This window comes from Poecilia latipinna, unplaced genomic scaffold (genome assembly GCF_001443285.1).
Source record: "Poecilia latipinna isolate Pla-1442-1.1 unplaced genomic scaffold, P_latipinna-1.0 Scaffold648, whole genome shotgun sequence".
NCBI lineage: Eukaryota > Metazoa > Chordata > Actinopteri > Cyprinodontiformes > Poeciliidae > Poecilia > Poecilia latipinna.
In genome coordinates, this window is record NW_015113264.1 from 245,176 (window position 1) to 264,496 (window position 19,321).

The 19,321-nt window shown below is 37.4% G+C and overlaps 1 protein-coding gene across 3 annotated transcripts in view; it reads left to right on the forward strand.

The window, feature by feature from the left end:
- The window catches only part of LOC106954356 (ephrin type-A receptor 6-like), a 114,822-nt gene that overhangs the window by 90,765 nt on the left and 4,736 nt on the right, over positions 1-19,321 (forward strand). For all 3 annotated transcript variants that reach the window (XM_015043782.1, XM_015043783.1, XM_015043781.1), the window contains one exon: positions 17,624-17,779. In XM_015043782.1, the coding sequence (XP_014899268.1) occupies positions 17,624-17,779 (156 nt within the window). The remainder of the gene's footprint in view (positions 1-17,623; positions 17,780-19,321) is intronic.

A 19,321-nucleotide genomic window follows, 5' to 3' on the forward strand; every position in this document is an offset into this window, starting at 1 on the left:
CCTGAGTCAGCATGAAGCTCTATAATAAATGTCAATAGTTATCATTCACAGTCACTTTCTGTTGGAACAAGTTTGACATCATTTTGAAGTTTAAACACACAAACTGTGTGAGTAAAGAACTGATTGACCTGTATGAAAAAACAACCAATACCAGATTAATTTAAAAATGTAAGGACTCTCGCATCACAAAAAGATGCTTTAAAGGCAGTTTTTGACAGTAAAAAAGCTTTTGCAGGCATAAAACTCCTATAAGCAATAACTGCATACCATATGGATGATGACGTCTCTGGATCCTTGGTGTCTGATGGACCCTACCTTTGACTTTGAGTGGTTTTACATTATGTTACTACTCCATTGCATTAGTAGTTAAACTCTGATGGATGAAGCCAAATCCTGTAGTTATGTGGAAAAAAGTGAGACAGCTTGCTAGTGCAAAGTAGGCTTTACTACTGACAGGGCTGTTGCCAGGTACATGTTTTTGTTTCATATAACAATACGGGTCAGACCCGTACAGAAAGTACTACATCTACCTGAATGCTCCCAGAATTTTAATCTTTCCAATTACAGTTTTTGTGTCAAAAAGTAACTAGAACTTTAAATAATGAATGTGCGCTGGACAGCTTTCACATCCCTTGTGAAAGTGCCATTTTGCTAGGACTCCAAACCACTGCTGTCAGACAATTTTTTTTTTTTGTTGCCATATAAATATCCTGTTTGAATTTTAATTTAAAATGTGAAAATTAAATTACTTTTAATTACTTTTGTCTTGAGTGGACGTTGTGCATTCCTGTTCAAGTTCAGCATTCGAAACAGTGATTCTTTTGCAACTTTCAGTCGCTCACCTTGTTTTTTTTAACTCTTTTTACTTGATTCCGATTATAGAAATTAATGGTCATGAATAAAGCTGTCATGGGCCACAAGTCTGAACTCAACTGAAATAGGCAAAAGTTTTTTAAAAAAATTAAGAAATCTCTTTTAGAGCTCTTCAATAAAAACTCAAACCAGCTCTTGCCAATAAATTGAAAACCTATGGTGTCATTGGTATATCTTTCACATTTTACTCCTCCACCTCCCTTCCCAGGACTAAGAGGGAAATGTATCACTTAATTCCAACATTATCATTGGATCCAATTTGGATTCCCATCCTTGCTCTTTACGTTCTCTTCTCACACACAAACACCAGCACTTGTTTTCTTCGGTCTTTCCCCAACAGGCTATTTTGAGTCAGAGCAGATCTTTTAAGAAGCTTTCCCTTACTTCTCATTAACACTTCAGGAACACATTTGATTGCATGAGCGCATTTTTAACTGCAATTCGGCTCACATTTTGTGTGATGGAACCTGTCCCTTATTCACCGTTGATGGTGTCAAGTCACGGGCGGGTGCAGATAATCCCCTTACGTTTGTGCTGTAAGGTGGAAACCTATCGTGGGTATTGTGAGAATCTTCTTTTGTATTTGCTTTGAGATAAGCGCCACCTACACATGCTTAACTTTAATGTCTCTTTACATTTTACTTTCTAAAACCCTGTAAAAGGCAAGTTGCTCAGCCTACCTGTTTTAATACTTAGCAACACAGTAAGGTTAGCTTTTACAATGCTCTGTAAAGAGTGTAATGCTGAACATCTTATATGTTTTGAATGCGGTGAAACAAATTCTGTCTTACTCTGTTGCTGTACACGATTTGGTCAATTGACTGGCACACTGACTTTGAAAGAAGGGAAGATTCAATCTCCTGTTCCTGTCACTTGATGAAACCAGTTTTGATTTGCACTAAGTGCTGGGGTAACTGATCTGAAACAATGTGACAAAGCATTTGTCAGTTTGAAAATGTGTGTGGGATTTAAGCCGTTGTGCAGACTGTGTTGTCTGCAGATCGTTAACAAGAGAAGCTTGTGTTTCAATTGCCCTCATTCTTCCCTAATTACTGGGAAATGTTCCCCACTAGTCCCATGAAGCCCCTCTCTATCATCCCAAATGACTGCATTTGGAGTGTTCCCTGTCCTTTGTTAAAAAAATGTTTATTTAATACTGGACCAAAAAGGAGGTGCCTGCTATCCATGACCTGAAAACGATTGAAATTTATGGGTCTCTAACGGCTACATTTCAGGAGAAAAAAAGAGGACATTAATTGTTGTTTGCTGCTTCAAAGAATAGGGATTACTTTTTGTGTGTTTGTGAATTTCTTTTCATAGTTTTTGTTTTTGTTGAACAATCTAACCTTTCTCAGGAGAACAATGTATATATGAAAAGTAAACCTCCCATTATCTTCTAGATACTGACACTGGGGGTAAAAGGTTACTTTAGTTTCAGCTTTGGAACCTCTAAATAACAGGAAAGGAGACTTGAAATCCCAATTATGCTTCATGGAACTGCAGACACCAGGATCCTGAGATTTCTTAGTGATAGACCATCGACACGCTTAGCTTTACAGTTTTTGTTATGGTGACTAAGGGGCTGAAAGGAATCCATTGCATATGCAACAGTGTGCATATACTCTCTACTCCCTGAATGTGCAGCAGTGACAGTCCAGAATGTTTTGTCAATGCACATTAATTAAGGTTTAAAGTTTTAGTTTTCTTGTTATTCAGCGTAAAATATCTATTGAATCAAAACATATAATCTTAATTATCATCATCAACATTTGACGAACAGGAAGTATGATCAAATAAGGCAAAAATAATATAAATTTCAGCATTTCAGCTCCATTATTCAACCCTTTAATGAATGGGTTCAATGATTTTCCTTTTTTTTCCTTTACTTGTTTCAGCAATAGGACTAGGTTGTACATTTTTGACCAACATCTAAAATGTCTACTACAGTTTTTTGTTTTGTTTTGTTTTGGCTACCTGGGACATAACTTGGTATACTATGAATGACTATGACACTGTTCCTCATCTTACCACATAATTGTCTATCTAAACATATTTTTTTCCACTAGTGTAAATTTGAAGCAATTAGGCTAATTTTGTAAAACATTGTCACACTACATGTGTGTCATAACTGCTTTGTCTGCTGCACAAGTTGAAAAGAAGAGTTTAAGACCATGCTAACAGGATAGACTTGGTTAATTTTTTTCTGCCATCTCATTTTTCTTTGTTTATTTAATTTTCCATTCATTAGTGACTGCCTAACTACCAGGTGATGAAGATTCATCAATGTATTCACAGTTCTGGAATGCCTCAGTTGGGAAAATAACTCTTTGCTGACTTCATCAGAAAATGGGTCATGAAGAGGCCTGCAGACGTCTTCCCATTACAGCCAACAAATATAGTCTCTTGCTCAGTAATTGTTGCTTTTCTGTTATTTATTCATAACGTTTTTTGCTGGTGTCAGTTTGCCTTGAGTTCTGTATGAGAATATGAAACAAGAAATGGACCAAATTTAATAGAAGCAATTCATGCACCTTGTCCTTCACTCTCCTTTTTCCGTTCGCCTTTTTGACTATATTTTTATGCCATCATGTATTTTTGGGTGCAAAAGGTTTATCTATTTGTGTATTTGCAATCCTTATAGTTGTATTACAAAATTCATAATGAAGTCACTTCGAATTTTGCCTTTGTAGAAAGAACTATCAAAAAAATAAAGTATTTTTATCTTTTCTATTGGGCTCTATTGATGCTTAGAAGACGTTTCCCAACGGAAAGCAGAAAGCTTTCCATGTCTGCTCCTGGCATTTAATTTTCAAGCATTGGTGAGTATACTCATGCTCCCGATGCATCTTAGAAATGTTCTTCTATGCATCCACTTCATTCAGTTGGCCTGAAATAGTGAGCTCTCTAAAGAAGAACAACGTGTCGACAATCATCCGAGGCATTTAAGTTGACTGAGCCATTTTAATTTCGCTCCACCTTCATTATGTGCCTGATGCTTCTAAAGCACTGCCGTGTTGTTATCTCCCTCTTTTGTTTCCACACTTTTTGAAAAGATATTTGCCGTTGTTTATCTTCCACAAGAAGGCGCTTATGCTAATGCGACCTCTTCTACAGACGATTTGCTGTTAATTTAGCAGCGTGTTAAAACCACAGTCGGCATCAATCAAGCGGAAGCAAGGCACACAGGGAGGGAAAAGTTTAACGCTAATCATCATACACCTTTATAATAAATACATATAGCCTCTGTGTGTTAAAACATAAACACTTTCTCTTTTCCAAACAGGCAGAGATACGGCTTTGAGGGATTCACACAATCAAACTGTGAAAATTGTTAAACAAGATTGTACAGGAAGCTGTTGACGAGGGTATGAAACCCAAGTCGGTAAGGGTACAGGAAAATCTAATTTTTAGTAAATGCAGCTTTAATTTCCAATTTGCCGTTATGTAAATGTTGAGATTAAATAACAAGCCAATCTTGAAGTGATATCATAAAACACCCAGCATCAAAACAATCTGCTTTCAATGAACTCACATTCAAATAAATACTCCACTGGATCCAGCTGCAGTGATGTCACAAAAATAAAATAATGGATAACAGATGGCTTTACTCTGAGTTTCTGCTCCTAGAGCCTAAATGTCATCAAATAAATAAAATGCTGATGATGCCTAAAAATGAAATGTTGAATTGAAACTTTGACTCGTCAATGGCTGAAAATAAAAAAAAGCAGTTATTTAATTTTATGAATACACTTTGTCTTACAGAGGTATTCACACCCTCTTAACAATTTTACATTTTCTCACATTTACAACCACGAACATATCTGTAATTGACAGACGCCACGAGTTACTGCACCATTGTGAAGTGAAAATAAGCGGATGTGTGGTTTTCAAACTGCATTGCCAATAAGTCCTGAAATTTGATACCCTTAAATGAAATACCATCCACCAATTTGCTTATAAAGTCTCCTTACTAGTAATTAGTCAATTTACTCTCGTATGAAAACAGTTACTTTATGAAGGCTGACTACAGTGAGAAAACATTAGTAAAGAAGAAACATCATGGAGAGTAAATAGCAACTTAGAGTCCACATAAGCACAAGTAATAATTACAACAATAAGAAACAGCTTTCCCTCATATTTATAGATAAAAAAACATAAATCACACCCGACCGATCACAACACCTTCTATCTAATCTGTGTAGAGAGACTAAAACACAGCAACAAGCAGATGGGTCAGAGGATATGGATGAGATAAAAAGCTGATATGCTCATAACTTCTGATGTGAAGAACCTATTAAAGGTCAGATATTAAATCTAAAGCGAAATGCTGCTATATACCACTGTAGCTAAGATACAATATTAGAATATTTCACTAAATTAATTTCAACTCTCCACTGCAAGAGCAAGGAACAGACTAGATCAGCAATAAAGTTGTGGAGAGGTTTAAATCAGGGCGAGGCTGTAAAACAAATCCAAAGCTTTTCAGATATCAGCTCAATTTTTCATCAAAAAATTAAAAAGAAGCAGAATGGCAAACCCACAAAACCAGCCAAGGTGGCATCTGTGGAGAAGCTACAGCTATCGTGAACTCGTCAAATCTGTACTTTTTAGAAGAATGTAAAGAAACTGAAGGCAACATTTTTGTCTAAATGTGTTGCCGTGATAGTGGCAGCATCATGCTGTGGGAATTATTTTCTTTGGCTTGGACAGATAAGCAAGTTAGAATTGATGGGCTGATAAACTGATTGTGGTTGGAACATGAGAAAATAAAAGAAATATCACAAATGCTTCATTATTTTATCATTTTTACAATCGTGACTGCAAAGCTTTTCTAACATTTCATACTAGCTCTCACCATAGAAAATTATCCATTCCTAGCGTTAGATGTTTATGTATCTGTTATAATTCAAGACAATCTGACAGTTTAAAAAATAAAAGGTTCAGCTGCTTTCTTTCTAAGAAACAAAGTCAGTTTAGAATGAAATGAAGCTTTGAAAGAAATACAACTTTTTAATTTTGACACATTTTCAAACTTTTTTTAAGTACAATAATTGGACATGCTTATCCTTAAACCTTTAGGAATTTTGTTGTGGAACCAGCCTAAGTAAGAATATGCAGCTTTGGAAAACACTTAGCAGCCCACTGCACTGAACCCCATTGAAAACCTCTTGGTTATTCCACCAAATATTGATTCTGAACCCTTCCTGAATATTAACTTGTTTTCTTTGCATTATTTGAGGTCTGAAAGCACTGCAGGTTTTTCGTTATTTTCACCATTTCTCATTTTCTGTAAATAAATACAACATTTTTGCTTGGAATTTCAGAGAGATGTTATCAGTAGTAGATAGAATAAAAGAACAACGTTCATTTTACTCAAATGTATACATGTAAAAGGTGAAATCTGAGAAACTGATCATTTTTAGTGGTGTCTTAATATTTTCCAGAGGTGTAGAACTTTTGTTTTGCATATTCTGCTATGCATTATAATAAGATTTCTTTCCTCCTGTCCACAGTGTAAAAAAAAACCCTAAACCATCATGAGCAACATGCTCATTGGTTCACTTGTTGCTCCACTAACTATATTTTTCTCTGGTAAAAGCTCGTAAGGCCCATAAAACAACCACCACCTCTGGCAAAGATTTACTGCTGTTTCTAAATGTTGGAGATTTCCTCGCAGATAGCCAGCACTATCTTTGAGCCAGTCAGAGGATTGTCTGAGCAGTCCAGCTCAGACTACATAAACAAATCTTTACTGTCCACTCTTAAGCCAGTTATAGGTTGCATTTTGTCTCTAAAGTAAGATTTAGAGACAAAGCCGGCTCTCAATTTGAGTTAACTGATGGATTTTGAGAGGTTTACTGCTCTGTTAGTTCATTCTGCCCGGTGCTCTGTCTGTGCTGCCATAAACACTGCTGTAAAGGGATCAGTGAGGCTGGGCTCTGTAAAGTTCATAAAAAGATCCTTGCCTCTGATAATGTCACTGATACAGAGTAAGAAACGTTCACCCTTGAATTCTCCCATCTAGCGCCGGTTAGACAGTCTGGCTCTTACTCCCCCCTCTGTGTGTTTTCATCTTCAGTTCAATGTCAGGTTGTAAATTTGCTTTTTATCTTTCATGGAGACTTCCTTTCTCTTTTTATCTGAAAGTTCAAGCTAAAAATCTGAGTTTATACTTTAATGTTTTCCTAACAGAGTGAGTAGGATCACTGAGTTTGGGAGACAAATATCACATTACATCATTGAATCGGTAAATGTCAAATAAGTTCTCAAATTGCGAGAATAGATTTCTGGATCAATAGAAACAGTAAATATCTTTAGTTGACTCTGGACTGATGAGCTTGAGAAGTAAATCAAGAACTTCCATTTTTTCAAAATAGCGATAAAGTGACTAAGAATCAGCAATCAGCTTCTATGCACCACAAATCTAGAACAAACTTCCAGAAAACTGCAAAACAGCTGAAACACTGAGTTCCACTAAACCAAGAATATAAAGCCGCCTCGTAAGAATTGCTTTTGTGCCGTAATAAAAGAAACAGACCAACATATTTGATGTGTATGGTTTTGGTGTTGGCTCTCATCAAAATGTAATGTTTGTTGACTGCATGGTGTTTTCTTTATAGCTTTGTGATTTTTGTGCTTTTATTATGTAAAGCACCTTGAACTGCCTTGCTGCTGAAATGTGCTGTACACATAAACTCGACTTAAGCCAAACAGAATGGGTGTTTGAACCATAACCAGTTACAAGATGAACCCCTCCTAAGCCACTGCCGCTCCCACACAACTGGTTTATACAAGATGTGCAACATTTTTGCAACAGATGAACATCAAGGTATTTGTACTCCTCACAATGTAGTGTTAGACTTATTGCAATATCTTTTACCTCCTTTTTTGTTCACAGTTAAGATAAGCCAATTGTTTTTACACCAGGACATAAAGCGGTTCACCAATCTCACAAGCTATGATCCATTTGTCAGGTAGTCATTGGTTCAGGCGGTCGTCGAGACCTCCGCCTGTGTCTTCTGCAGTTTCTGGCAGAGCAAATCAGGCTGGAATGTGTTATATACACTGGAGAAATCAGAGAACAGCTTTGAGTTTTTTGAAGCAGGTTTCTGATGGCGTCTTCAACTTCAAACCTGCAGAACCTTCATAATGTCAGGACAAACAGTCTACAGGCACTGAGGACTGATGAGTGAGCTTTCTGGAAAAATGTAGGATGTCTTTCACCAGGCCGGAACCTTCTACTGGGTCAGGCAGAGGCTAAATAAAGTGCTGCAGAATCCAACAGAGCTGCTGTGCACAGGTTGATGTTGAAGTGCCCAGGTTTTTCTTGAAGTGAACCGATAAAAGAATGTGTTCAGTTCATTTGCTCTGTCTAGACTTTCATCTATGCGATCAGCTTGAAGCCTGTTCATCCCTGAGCACACATCTCTTATATTGTTGTTTGCTGGACCGTGCTTTCCATCTTCTTCCTGTACACCTCCTTCCTGTCTCTAATCGTGACTTGAAGTTGCTTCTGTATACTCCTGAATAATTCTCTGTCTTTTCCTGAAGGTTTGATTTTCTACTTGGTGTTGATCGACTGTTCTTTTCTTAAGGGGAGTCGTCTCTCTGCTCTAGCAAGAATATTTCCACGAAGTTTAAATAGTTGATCTCATTTTATTTAGTTTTTACTCTGGTTATTTATATTTCTTTTACATTTGACAAAAAGCAAAATAGAAGAAATTTGCAAGGGGGGAAACTTTCTTAGATGGAGTGTTTTAATTACGTAGTTCACTCCCAACCAAATGCTTTTTGTCGTCTTTAGTAGCTTAAAGGGCAACATTGTGTTTTCCAGCCACATCTTGGCATTTTATAGCACAATCAAGTAACCATGTTACCTCCAGTTATAAAAAATGCTGTATATAATAAATATCAAGTCAAGTCAGAGTTAATTTATATAGCCAATTTATAGCCAAAGTGTTTCACAACAATCACCACATCACAGGTAGATAAACGACAAAACAGAAAATAAAATTACAACTTAAAAGAAATTTTACTTTGTAATTTAATACCTTGAAATTGAGCCTCTGTCTCTTTAAGAAACCCGCGTCTTTCCAACAGGAAGTCATCACATCACTCCTCTATTAACCCTTTAAAATCATTTTTACTAAGGTGAGAAGTAGCTCGTATAATGAGCTAATCAGATGCTTAGTTCCACCAGGCATTTGCTAATTGCTGCTGACTAGTCTGAAGGAGCTAAATGGGGAAGTCGTAGAGGAGGGCTGCTAGGTCCACCCAGGCTTTTTTCACAGCTGACTGGTTGCCATGGAGATTAAAGGATTCCTCAAACATGCATGAAAGAATCAAGGCGACACTCCAGGCATGTTTTTGACGAGGGAATAACATGATAATGTGATATAAAGCTAAAGAAAGTCGATTTTACACAATAATGCCCCTTTAAAGCATAATCATGTTTCAGTGTTTCACCATGTTTTTGGCATAATTTCTAAAAATAATTTAAAGTGTTTTCTTCCTGGCATGATTGTGGCATGTAAGCATAGTTTGCACATTATGAGTAGTACAGTTCAGATCTTTCCAGAAACCTACAGTTACCTCTTTGTCCGATAGCAACAGAACGCCCTGCTTCTAACCAGCAATCCAAAGAAAGCTTTATGACCATTAAATGGGGACATTACACAAAACTACCCTGCATGGAGCCACAGAGTGCAGACATTTATACGTGACAGATTGACAACATAACCTTTGCGCAAGTGAAATGCTGAATATTTACTGTCACAGCAGTGAACAAATGACAAGCTAGTGATGATGTCTGATGCTGATTAATGATGCTACAGTGCTGATAACGATATTTATCTTATGATTTAACAAGGAAGGGGGAATAAATCTCACATTTTGTAGCTTCTGATATAGATATAAACACCTTGCTGAAACTATCACTCTGACGGCTGCTTTTCCTGCATCACCAACCACTCATCACTTCAGCAGAGGTGCGTTAGAAAGGCCTACTAATGCTCAAGTGCAAATCAGAGATAGAACTCCTTGATTCAGCTAATGAAGAGAGTGTGGAAGTGTGATGAGCAGGAGAAATGGACGGGAAGGCAGAGGAGAGGATTGCTATTTCATTTTGAAGTGTTTGAGAGTGTTTTTTTTTTCTAATTACATGTGAAACTATTAAACTTGGATCTGAGAGTGCCGTTGCTGCTGCTTTTTTAAGCAGAGCTTAAAAGGATGTGTTACTTTTCATCATCTCTAGTGTCAGTAGGTGGTGCATAATGCATTACAACTAGAAGCAATGCAAATGAATGTGAAAGCACAGATGTACGTGTTATATTTATTTATGTCGGTCCCTGCCGTCCCTGCTCCTGGCAGTCGGTCTTGTATTGTTTGGAAGTGGACATGAATGCATGTCACATGAGGAAAGAGAAAGACGGGGGGTTACTATTTCACCATGCCACAGACGCAGTATGTGTGAGTAAAACACACATCGTGTCAGCAGAGGCAAAAAGCAATAAAGACTTTAGTTGGATTGCTTTCTAGATTTCAAAAGGGAGCTCTGAGGACGGTAATATTTGTGTTGGAATGAAACTAAAAATAGAGCATTTCTTCCATTTTGTTTTCTCTCACACGCTCACTAAGTTTCAGGCTGCATCTCGCTTTTGTAACGCCACCATCTCTGCAATGATCTCTCATCCTCTGCATCGCCTCCTCACCACACTGCCTTTGATTTCAAGAGCTGAACTATTCTGCAACATTTGTTGATGTGGATCTGCAAGTAAATGCTGCAGAATTGTGCTCCTCTTGGAATTGTTCTTCTTCGCTGCGACTGCCAGGAGAGGAACCCACCATCATCTGCTGCATACCAAAAAAGGCTCAAAGTGCATCCTGCCTATATCTGAGACAATGTTGAGTGGAATGATGTAATAATAAATGTATTAAATGCAGATATTTTAAGAGAATATGTATGCAATTTTACTCTTTAGTTTAATTCATCATGACATGATGAATGAATTTGCATCAGTCCAGACAGACCAACTGTGTAGAGTAGAATGAAATGAGATTTTATAGACGTCACATTTGTGAAGTACTTGCGAAGTACCTATTTGCGATCTTTTGGGGATTTTTAAGTTGTAATGCTAATTTTACAGAATGTTTTTTTACCATGTGGCAACTTGGAAGTCACATTAATACACATTTTGTTTTTCATAAACCAGAAGCAGAATGTGGAACTAAAGTCTCAATAGCATTCATGAACGTACAAATGACAAACTTTTATCTTCTGACCCACAACATAAGTGAAAGATGCTTGTGACCCTGAGTACCGGTTGATCGAACCACTAACTTATTTAAACTGAAGTATGACAGTTGCACAGACAGCTGTACAAGTCTTTGTACAAAGACTTGTACAAAGACTTGTACTTTGTACAAGTTTGTACAAGTCTATACAAGTATGTATAGTTAAGACACGGCATGTTCCAAATCAGGACCAATTTTTACACCAATTCTTGAGTTCTCTGCTGTGGATAATGTACAGTACCTCACCTCTAAATCCCTTTCTTCCTACTTAAAACACCTTTGAGTAACACGTCCTTTATGCTCTGTTAGTTCAGAGATGTGCACTACTACTTCTTGCTCAAAGGACGCATTTGTTGGCCGTATTTAAGGAGATGAACAGAGAAACTACACATTGATATGGATTGCAGGTCTTGTTGAGACGTACAGCTAGACAGGCAGGGGCAGGCAGACAGGTCTGCTGCTCATATATGATATGCCTGCCAGTTTCTCCGGTGTTGTTCAGGTCCAGTGATTATGGAGTAGAGACCTTTTCAACCAATCTGCTACCTTTGTGTCTCAGGGCACTGTCCGGTGCTCTGAGCCTTGGGCTTGGAGATGTTCTGGGTGACTTCCAGATCTCATTAACCTTGAGTTAAAGGTCTAGAATTACATCAAACACTCAAAGGCCAGAGGGTCACGATACAATTTTCACATCCTGCTCGGCTCTGGTTAATTTTCCTCTAAGGTGTATGGCATACGCCTGTGTAACCTGATCTGTTGCTACTGGCTGTTGTCAAGAAGGTGAACACGATACGAGAAGCTGATCAACTATTATTTAAACATGTCAACAATGATTGTCTGTAATGTATGTAAGTTTAAAGATAAAAATGTTTATTTTCATATAGAGGCTCATGAATAAGTTGATTTCCTTACACACATTTTCACATATAAGTGTGTCCAGTATTTATGAGAGACAAAAGTAGATCATTTGTCTAGGTAAATCTTTAAAAGTACTTTCGGGGGTGGTGAAATTTTAAAATGCAGATAAATTGTACCATAGACAAGTTACAGGAACAAGAAACTATTTTCTTTGTTTACCTTTGGGAATGATGTGTTCATGTTCTTATTGCTGCAGTCAGTGAACAGTTTTTTGTACTTCTGCTTAGTTTAATGTTTTGGGTAAGGTCTGTCAGTCTCAGCCTGTCCGTGAATCTTTCTGAGTTTTAGGGTCATTATTGTAACCTTTTTTGTTATTTTCTTTTCAAAGTTGGGGCCTCGTTGGGACTCACCCATGAATCACTGTTTTTGTTTCGATATGCAGCTCCTGCTTCGGTTCACCTTCCGCTATTGCTGTAAGTCAGCATCAAGAACTTTTTGTTCCACAATCTTCAACAACTTGAGCATATTAGTTCTGGCAAATCCCAGAGGCCTCAGTTTTATAACAATGAAACTTCTTGACAAGTATTTTTGAATACTTTGATTTGTTCTGCAACGCCCCAAAGCCTTTGGAACTGTCATGTTTATCGGCATCAGCACATTTCTGCTGGTGTTGGACAGCTGTATGGTTTTATTTTGAGATAAAAACCCATTCCATTTGTCTTTTCATGTTAACACTGGAATATTAAACTCAGACATCTTGTTTTTGTTCTATTTTTATTGGGCTTTTAGAACTGTTTAAAGTCTACAATAGAGTTAGCCTCTCTAGGGATGTCTCAATCAAAACTTTGCTTGTTTCTTTTTGTGTTTTTAATTGAATTTCAGTTCATTGCAGGCCATAAATGTTTAGTGCACTGTGAAAGATTATTGCTAATTTACTTACTCCTTTTGCATCCAAATTATGCTTTAAAAAAAGAACGCAAAGTAAGTTTCAATCTTCTGCTAAACAAAATTGTGAAACATTTAAGCTAATAAAACCTTTGTCTAAGTAATTAACAAACATATTTGCTTCACTCTGTAAATTTTTTTATTTGGTTCTTATGCATATATTTCACTTTAACATCGGTAATTTATTACGAAACAGAAGATATTTTATGCTCAACTGGAAAATATTGGAGTTTAATGGAAACTAATCCTCTCAATTATAAAGTCAACAAAGCAGGTTGTTGCCTGTTGAGTAAAATCTCACTGATGGATCCAAATCAACATTTGATGATCAGATCAGCCATTTATTTTTCCAGCTGCAACCTCCAGGCTTCATGCACCTTCAACACACTGTCCACTTGAGTTCAGTTTGCCGTTTGTCACAGTTCTTCTTCCACAGGTGAAAGTGTTTCTGGTGGTTCACTAAAGGCGCGTGTGTGAACCCCACTTTGTGCTCCAGCTCAGATGACGCATGGTCACCCACTGTGCAGCATCGCTGTGGCCTTGCTGCAAAGCTCATCTAGACAGATTGCAGCAGGACACGGTGGTTCAAAAAAGGAGCATCCCCTCGGTTCAGCGAAGGTCAGGCAGAGGCATCATTAGGTTGACAGAGTCTAAAACAGGGTCTGCTGGGGTGTGGAGGTTGACTGACGGTTTTTGACTCAAGGACATGTTGGTATCAGAGGTTAATGATGGAGGCAGCCTTGATACGCCGTGGGGGATGTCACTTATCATACTAATACAGATTGGCTGTGGGTGCGTTGGTGTGTTGTGCTGCACACCATGCATGTTTGCCCACATCCAACTGAAGAAGTGATGACCAGTATGGAAGCAATCCTGTACTCTAACATCTTAAAAAGCCTTATAATTGACATCTGCAGCTTACTTTCTCCTGTCCCCTGTACGTGTGTGTGTCTGTTTCAGTGTTATTCTTTCTGACTGTGTCCTAATTGCTCTTATTTGATCAGTTCAAGCCTTGGTTTCAGGCTCTTCCTTTCCCTCCTGACCGCTCCATTTGTTGCAGTCAGCAGTGGAAAACACAAAGCCTCTTGTTGCTTCAAGGTGGTTTCCTTCAAACAGCGGAGTTTGTGTTACCAAATTCAATTATTCTTGTTAGTGAAAAAACAGCAATAGGTCTGTGAACAAGGAGCATTTGAAGAAAAGTATTCTGAAGGCTGGTGCCCTTGTCACTTAAAAAAAACAATATCAGCCAACTCAATGTTGTAGCGTTTAATGAACAATAAAATATAATATTATAAAACTTCCTGTAAGCATTTTTCGGTTTATCTATCTTCTTAAATGTTCCAGTAGAAATGCCAGTATGTTATTGAATAAAGGGATAGAGTATTATTTTTTTTTGATTGGATTACAAACCATTAAATAAATAAAAAAATCCAGTTGCACGCACATAGTTTTTCCTTTTGACAATCTTTAAATAGAAATACATTTATTTTGAATGTTTAAAAAAATGTGTAGCAAGGACTGAAACGACCCCTTACAGAAACATGATAGTTCAAGCAATTGCTTCTGTTAGGAACAATAATCCATTGCTTTACAAGCATTTCTCTGGTATCCCTTACACCCCCATTGTGCTATTGTGAATCTGCTTTGCATTTCATTGTTAAATGAAGGTTCACTAGCTTTAGTAAGTAATGCCACACTGAGGACTTACTGTTCATCAGATACTGTACAAAGTCAGGCTACCATATGTCAAAAAATAGCATAGCATGGGCCCTCCAAGACTTGTGAACCACTGCTACAGAGTTTATCTATGTTCTTCCTCAAAAGTAAATCTCATGTTGCAGTACTCCAGGACTTTGCAGCTTCCTGTCCGATAGTGGTGTGACCTACTGATTTAGGGGAGAAAAGCTATTTAACCCCTTGGGGGAGTCATAAAACCTTGCATATCCATGTTCAGCAGTCAGTTGATCACTCAATATGAGAAAAAACAGGAAGATAATGTTAAAAGTACCCTAACGTGATGCAGTAGTACATTGTGAATTCTACACCCTTTAAACTCTACACTTGCACAATACAAAGCAAAGGCACATCTAAAGGATCTCATGTACTTTAAAGGCATGACGAGGCTTGATGTTCCAAAAAATAGCCTTTATTTCTGCTAAATAAAGAAATAAATACATGAATAAATACACCAGCATAAACGGTAAGATACTGTAGGTGTGTGTCGGAAGCTTAGGGGGAAGAAAGGACTTAGGTCGAAACATACTTTTATCTGGGAATCATTTGTAAGCTTATTTTTTCATTTGATTCACATTCTCATCTATTTTGGTCATTGTTATACTTGCTAAAATATTAATCTACCTGACATTTTCTCTGTTCCCCATTTATTCTACTCAAGAACAAAGGAGGCTTGGAACCCAGATATGTTAAAATTGAGAAAAAAATAACTGAACAGTGTAAACTTTTTCATTGATGTTTTCATCTGTTAACAGAAGGAAGAAGTTTTGTGTTTGTGGAAAAAAAACCCATCAGTGCACTGGTCAGACATAAAAGTTGTGGAGACATTTAAAATCGGGGATCTGTCATTAAAAATGTCCCAAGCTTTAAATAAGCTATGGAGCTCATGCCTTTCCACCTCAACTAAAAATGATGGGCAAAAAGCTTTAATCAGAGAAGCAACCAACAGGGCAATGGCAACTTTGGATATATTAACAAATTTGGTGTAATAATTTGCTTATAGAAGCTGTTATCCACGCCACACGTTTGGTTTTGATGTGATAGAGACCAAAATAAAAGCCGTTCCTCAGCGTAAGTCTCAAAAGCACCATTTAAACTTTGATACAAACCATGTAGGAGGCAGAAAAAATACTAAAGAATGTGTTATCAGAAGAACACGACTGTGAATATTTTTGGGATGAAAAAGGAAAAGTGAGATGGAAAACTACCACTGCATGTCATATTTAAAAAAAAAAAAAACCACACTCGCTGTGAGGCATGGCGGTGGCAGCATGATGTTTGGGAAATGTTTTGTTTCCTTGTTTTGACCTTAGGATATTTTGATAAATAGTTGGCAAAAATTGCAGTATATAGATTTGTAGGTGTCATAGAAACAAGCCACAAGAGTTTAAGATGTAATTTAATAAAAATCTCTTTCTAGAATTTATTGACATGGTGTCTAATGTTCAGTTTTTGGTTTTTGGTAGCAAGCAAGTTTTTGGTAGCACTTGCTAATGATGAGCACAAAATAGAAGAAAAGAGAAACATCATATTTTGTTTTTGGTAATTCAAGAACTACAATAAAAATATATATTTTGCTGTGACTCTTAATTCATATTTACACTGCAGTTTTACATCTTTGCCAAATTTTCAACTCAATAAACCTGTGCTAGGTCAATTTAATCTTGTCCGACATATATGTTTGTGGTAGTTAGTTTTTTGGAAGTGCCTGCTGTGTTTTATAGACGAGTAGCTTGAAGGTTCTGTATAAGAAATTACTGCTTTAGTGCCAGTTTTTTTCTCTTTTGCATGTTTGGTTTGGTTTGAAGATCCAATTACACAAATAGATACAGCTCATCATGAGCTACTGTACAAGTTTTATAATTAATGTGCACATGCACATTACAACCTGTGGCCAGGTTTCTTGAAGCTCGCTGTTGGCAAACTCAGAGGTTCTTTGTTGCGACATTTTCCAGGGATCCGATTATTCACCAAGAATTACATGTAAATATAAATTGGGCAAAGAAAACTTTGACAGTTATCAATAGGGTTAACACTTCTTTCTGTTTTTAATGAGCGTGAAAACAAAACGGATAAGTTATCAGGAAATGGATCCTTTCACCTCTCTGTAAATACTCTGAAAGTTGCAGACGTGGAAGCGTGTCCCTTTGTATCTTCCTATACTCCCCCACATGAGGTCGAAGTGCCAAGAAACAATCCCCTCTAAAAGGAGGCTGCAAATTCTGTAAGCAATTAGTTGCACTGAATTTTATTCAAGGGAGTCAGAAGAAAGGTTTCTAAATACAAATCAACTCCATAATTATTATTCCAGCATTGTTTTGTGTTTAGTTAAAACTATCTTCCATCGTCTCCTGCAGATTAAAAGCATCCCAAAAGCATCTTTACATTTTAAAATGTAGACAGTTTGTTCAGGTTGATGTACATAAAATTTAACTAAGGGTTTAGCTTCAGTCTCATCTGACCAGATGTAGTTCTTCTGCATGTTTGCTGTGAGCCCTACAAGAATTGTAGAAACTTTGTTTTAACACGAGCTTTCTTCTTGCCACGCTTCCATTAGAGCCAGCTGTATTTATGCTTAGACTTAATTAAACACAGGTGGCCTCTGTATACTAATTATGTCTCTTATGGAAGCAATTGGTTGCACTGGTAAAGGGGGCTGAATACAAATGCATACTAAATGGTCCAGATTGTCATGCAGAAAGACAGTAGAAAACATTGTATGCTACTCTATACAACTTCACAAATAACTCCTGCTTTGTGTCGCTTGTTTCTGTCTATAACCTGACAAAATGAGACATTTCTGTTGGTGTAAATACTTTCACCAGGACCTCTGGTTGTGCTCGGCCTCTTTACTAAACATCCGTGACATGGTGTACCCACAGACTCACATCGCATCCTGTTGTCTGTTTGTTCTGCGCAGCATGCCGTCCTGGGTTCTACAAGGCGTACGCAGGAAACATCAAGTGTTCAAAGTGTCCTCCACACAGTTTCAGCTATGGAGAAGGAGCCTCCATCTGCCGCTGCGAAAAAGGCTTCTTCAGAGCCGAGAAAGATCCATCAACGATGGCATGCACACGTAAGCCTGGCTTATTTTCTCTATGTATTTTTTAGAACTTTTTGTGTGAACCTATATATCTGATGCTGCTGTTACGCCTGAATTTTCCCTCTGTGGTGCATTAAAGGACATTTCTATTCCCTAAAAAGGAAGCCTGACAATTTGCCTGTATGGATTTCCTTACTGCTTATCTCGGTAAGATAAGCACCTTAGGTAATCTTTGATTGGTTTACAGCAGGGGAAATGATGAGGGGAATCATCCCCGAAGATTTACAAAGTAGAATTAGGAATCTGCAGCACTGTCAGAGGTAGAAAATGTCATTATGTATTTTTGACTGATTGAGCTTTAATTATTCCAGTGTAAACTCATACTAAGTATTTCAATCTTTCTGTGTGTCTGACAATCTGGAAAGGTTTATCACTTTGTCTTAGGAGCTTGGGGATTTCGCCTGAATTTGCCCGGGCCATAAATCCAGCCTTGTCTTTCGGACTTATCTGGTGTGAAGCCGAACATTAGAGAGTCTCTGGATGAATTACATGGCTTTTGTTCAGCTGCCTTGTCTTCATCGATGATTCAGTGACTGTCATTATGACTTCATATTTGCATTAAATTACAGTTTAACCGGACTAATTCTCCTTTAATTAAAAAGCCATTTGGCTGTCGCCGAGATAGACGGAGGCCACGTCTGAGAGCTCTCCGGGGTGGAAGAGCGCATTTGTCTTTCATGGCAAGACAACGCAACGACACTATGGAGATGCTTTTAGTTTACAGTACTCTGTAAGTTGCACTGTTAGCAAGAAAAATGCTAATCACTAGATGGGTAGTGAGGCGTCCAGCTCAGGGGACTATTCATGATAATGCTTGATGTTGGGTTTATGAAATGAGTTGTCAGCAATATTTTTTGCAAATAGCATACAGATTTCACAGTATGGAAAGTGTTTTAAAGATTGTGAGATCAATGTATAATCATCCAGTTCAGAGTAGATTAGATTCTTTGAAACCAGAGACAGAAACTTTTAGTTTAATCCCAAATTTTAGGAACATTAAGACCAATAACTGCCTGCAGTCCACAACCATTCTTGTAAAATTGACAGTTAATTTAAAGTGGCGTGTGTTAAAAGTTGTTGAAAAGTTGATCTTCCTGTAGCAAACTTTTTACCTGCTTTTATAATGTTTGGGCTTTGATTGTGTAGCATTTTAACTTGGCTTGAATCACGTTGTACCTGAGTGTAACAACCCCACATCTATTGCAGATGTGGTGCTATGACAACACATAATGAATTTAATTTGATTAAATATTGATTTATAGCTGCAGTAAAAAATAAAAATCAAAACTTTTTGGAAATGCTTAAATCCAAGAAACGGAATCAATGTTTAGATTTTTAAAATATACCTTGCAAAAATTTGGTTATGGTGTCCATTTTGTATTTATCATTTATCGAAAGTACTTAAAAATGTCGCCTGAAAAATAGTTTCTTCTATTCACTGGCTCCCTGTTAAACCAAGAATAGAAAATTGAATAAAACTGAATATTCTCAAAGGGAGGCTGTCAGCTGAGCTAT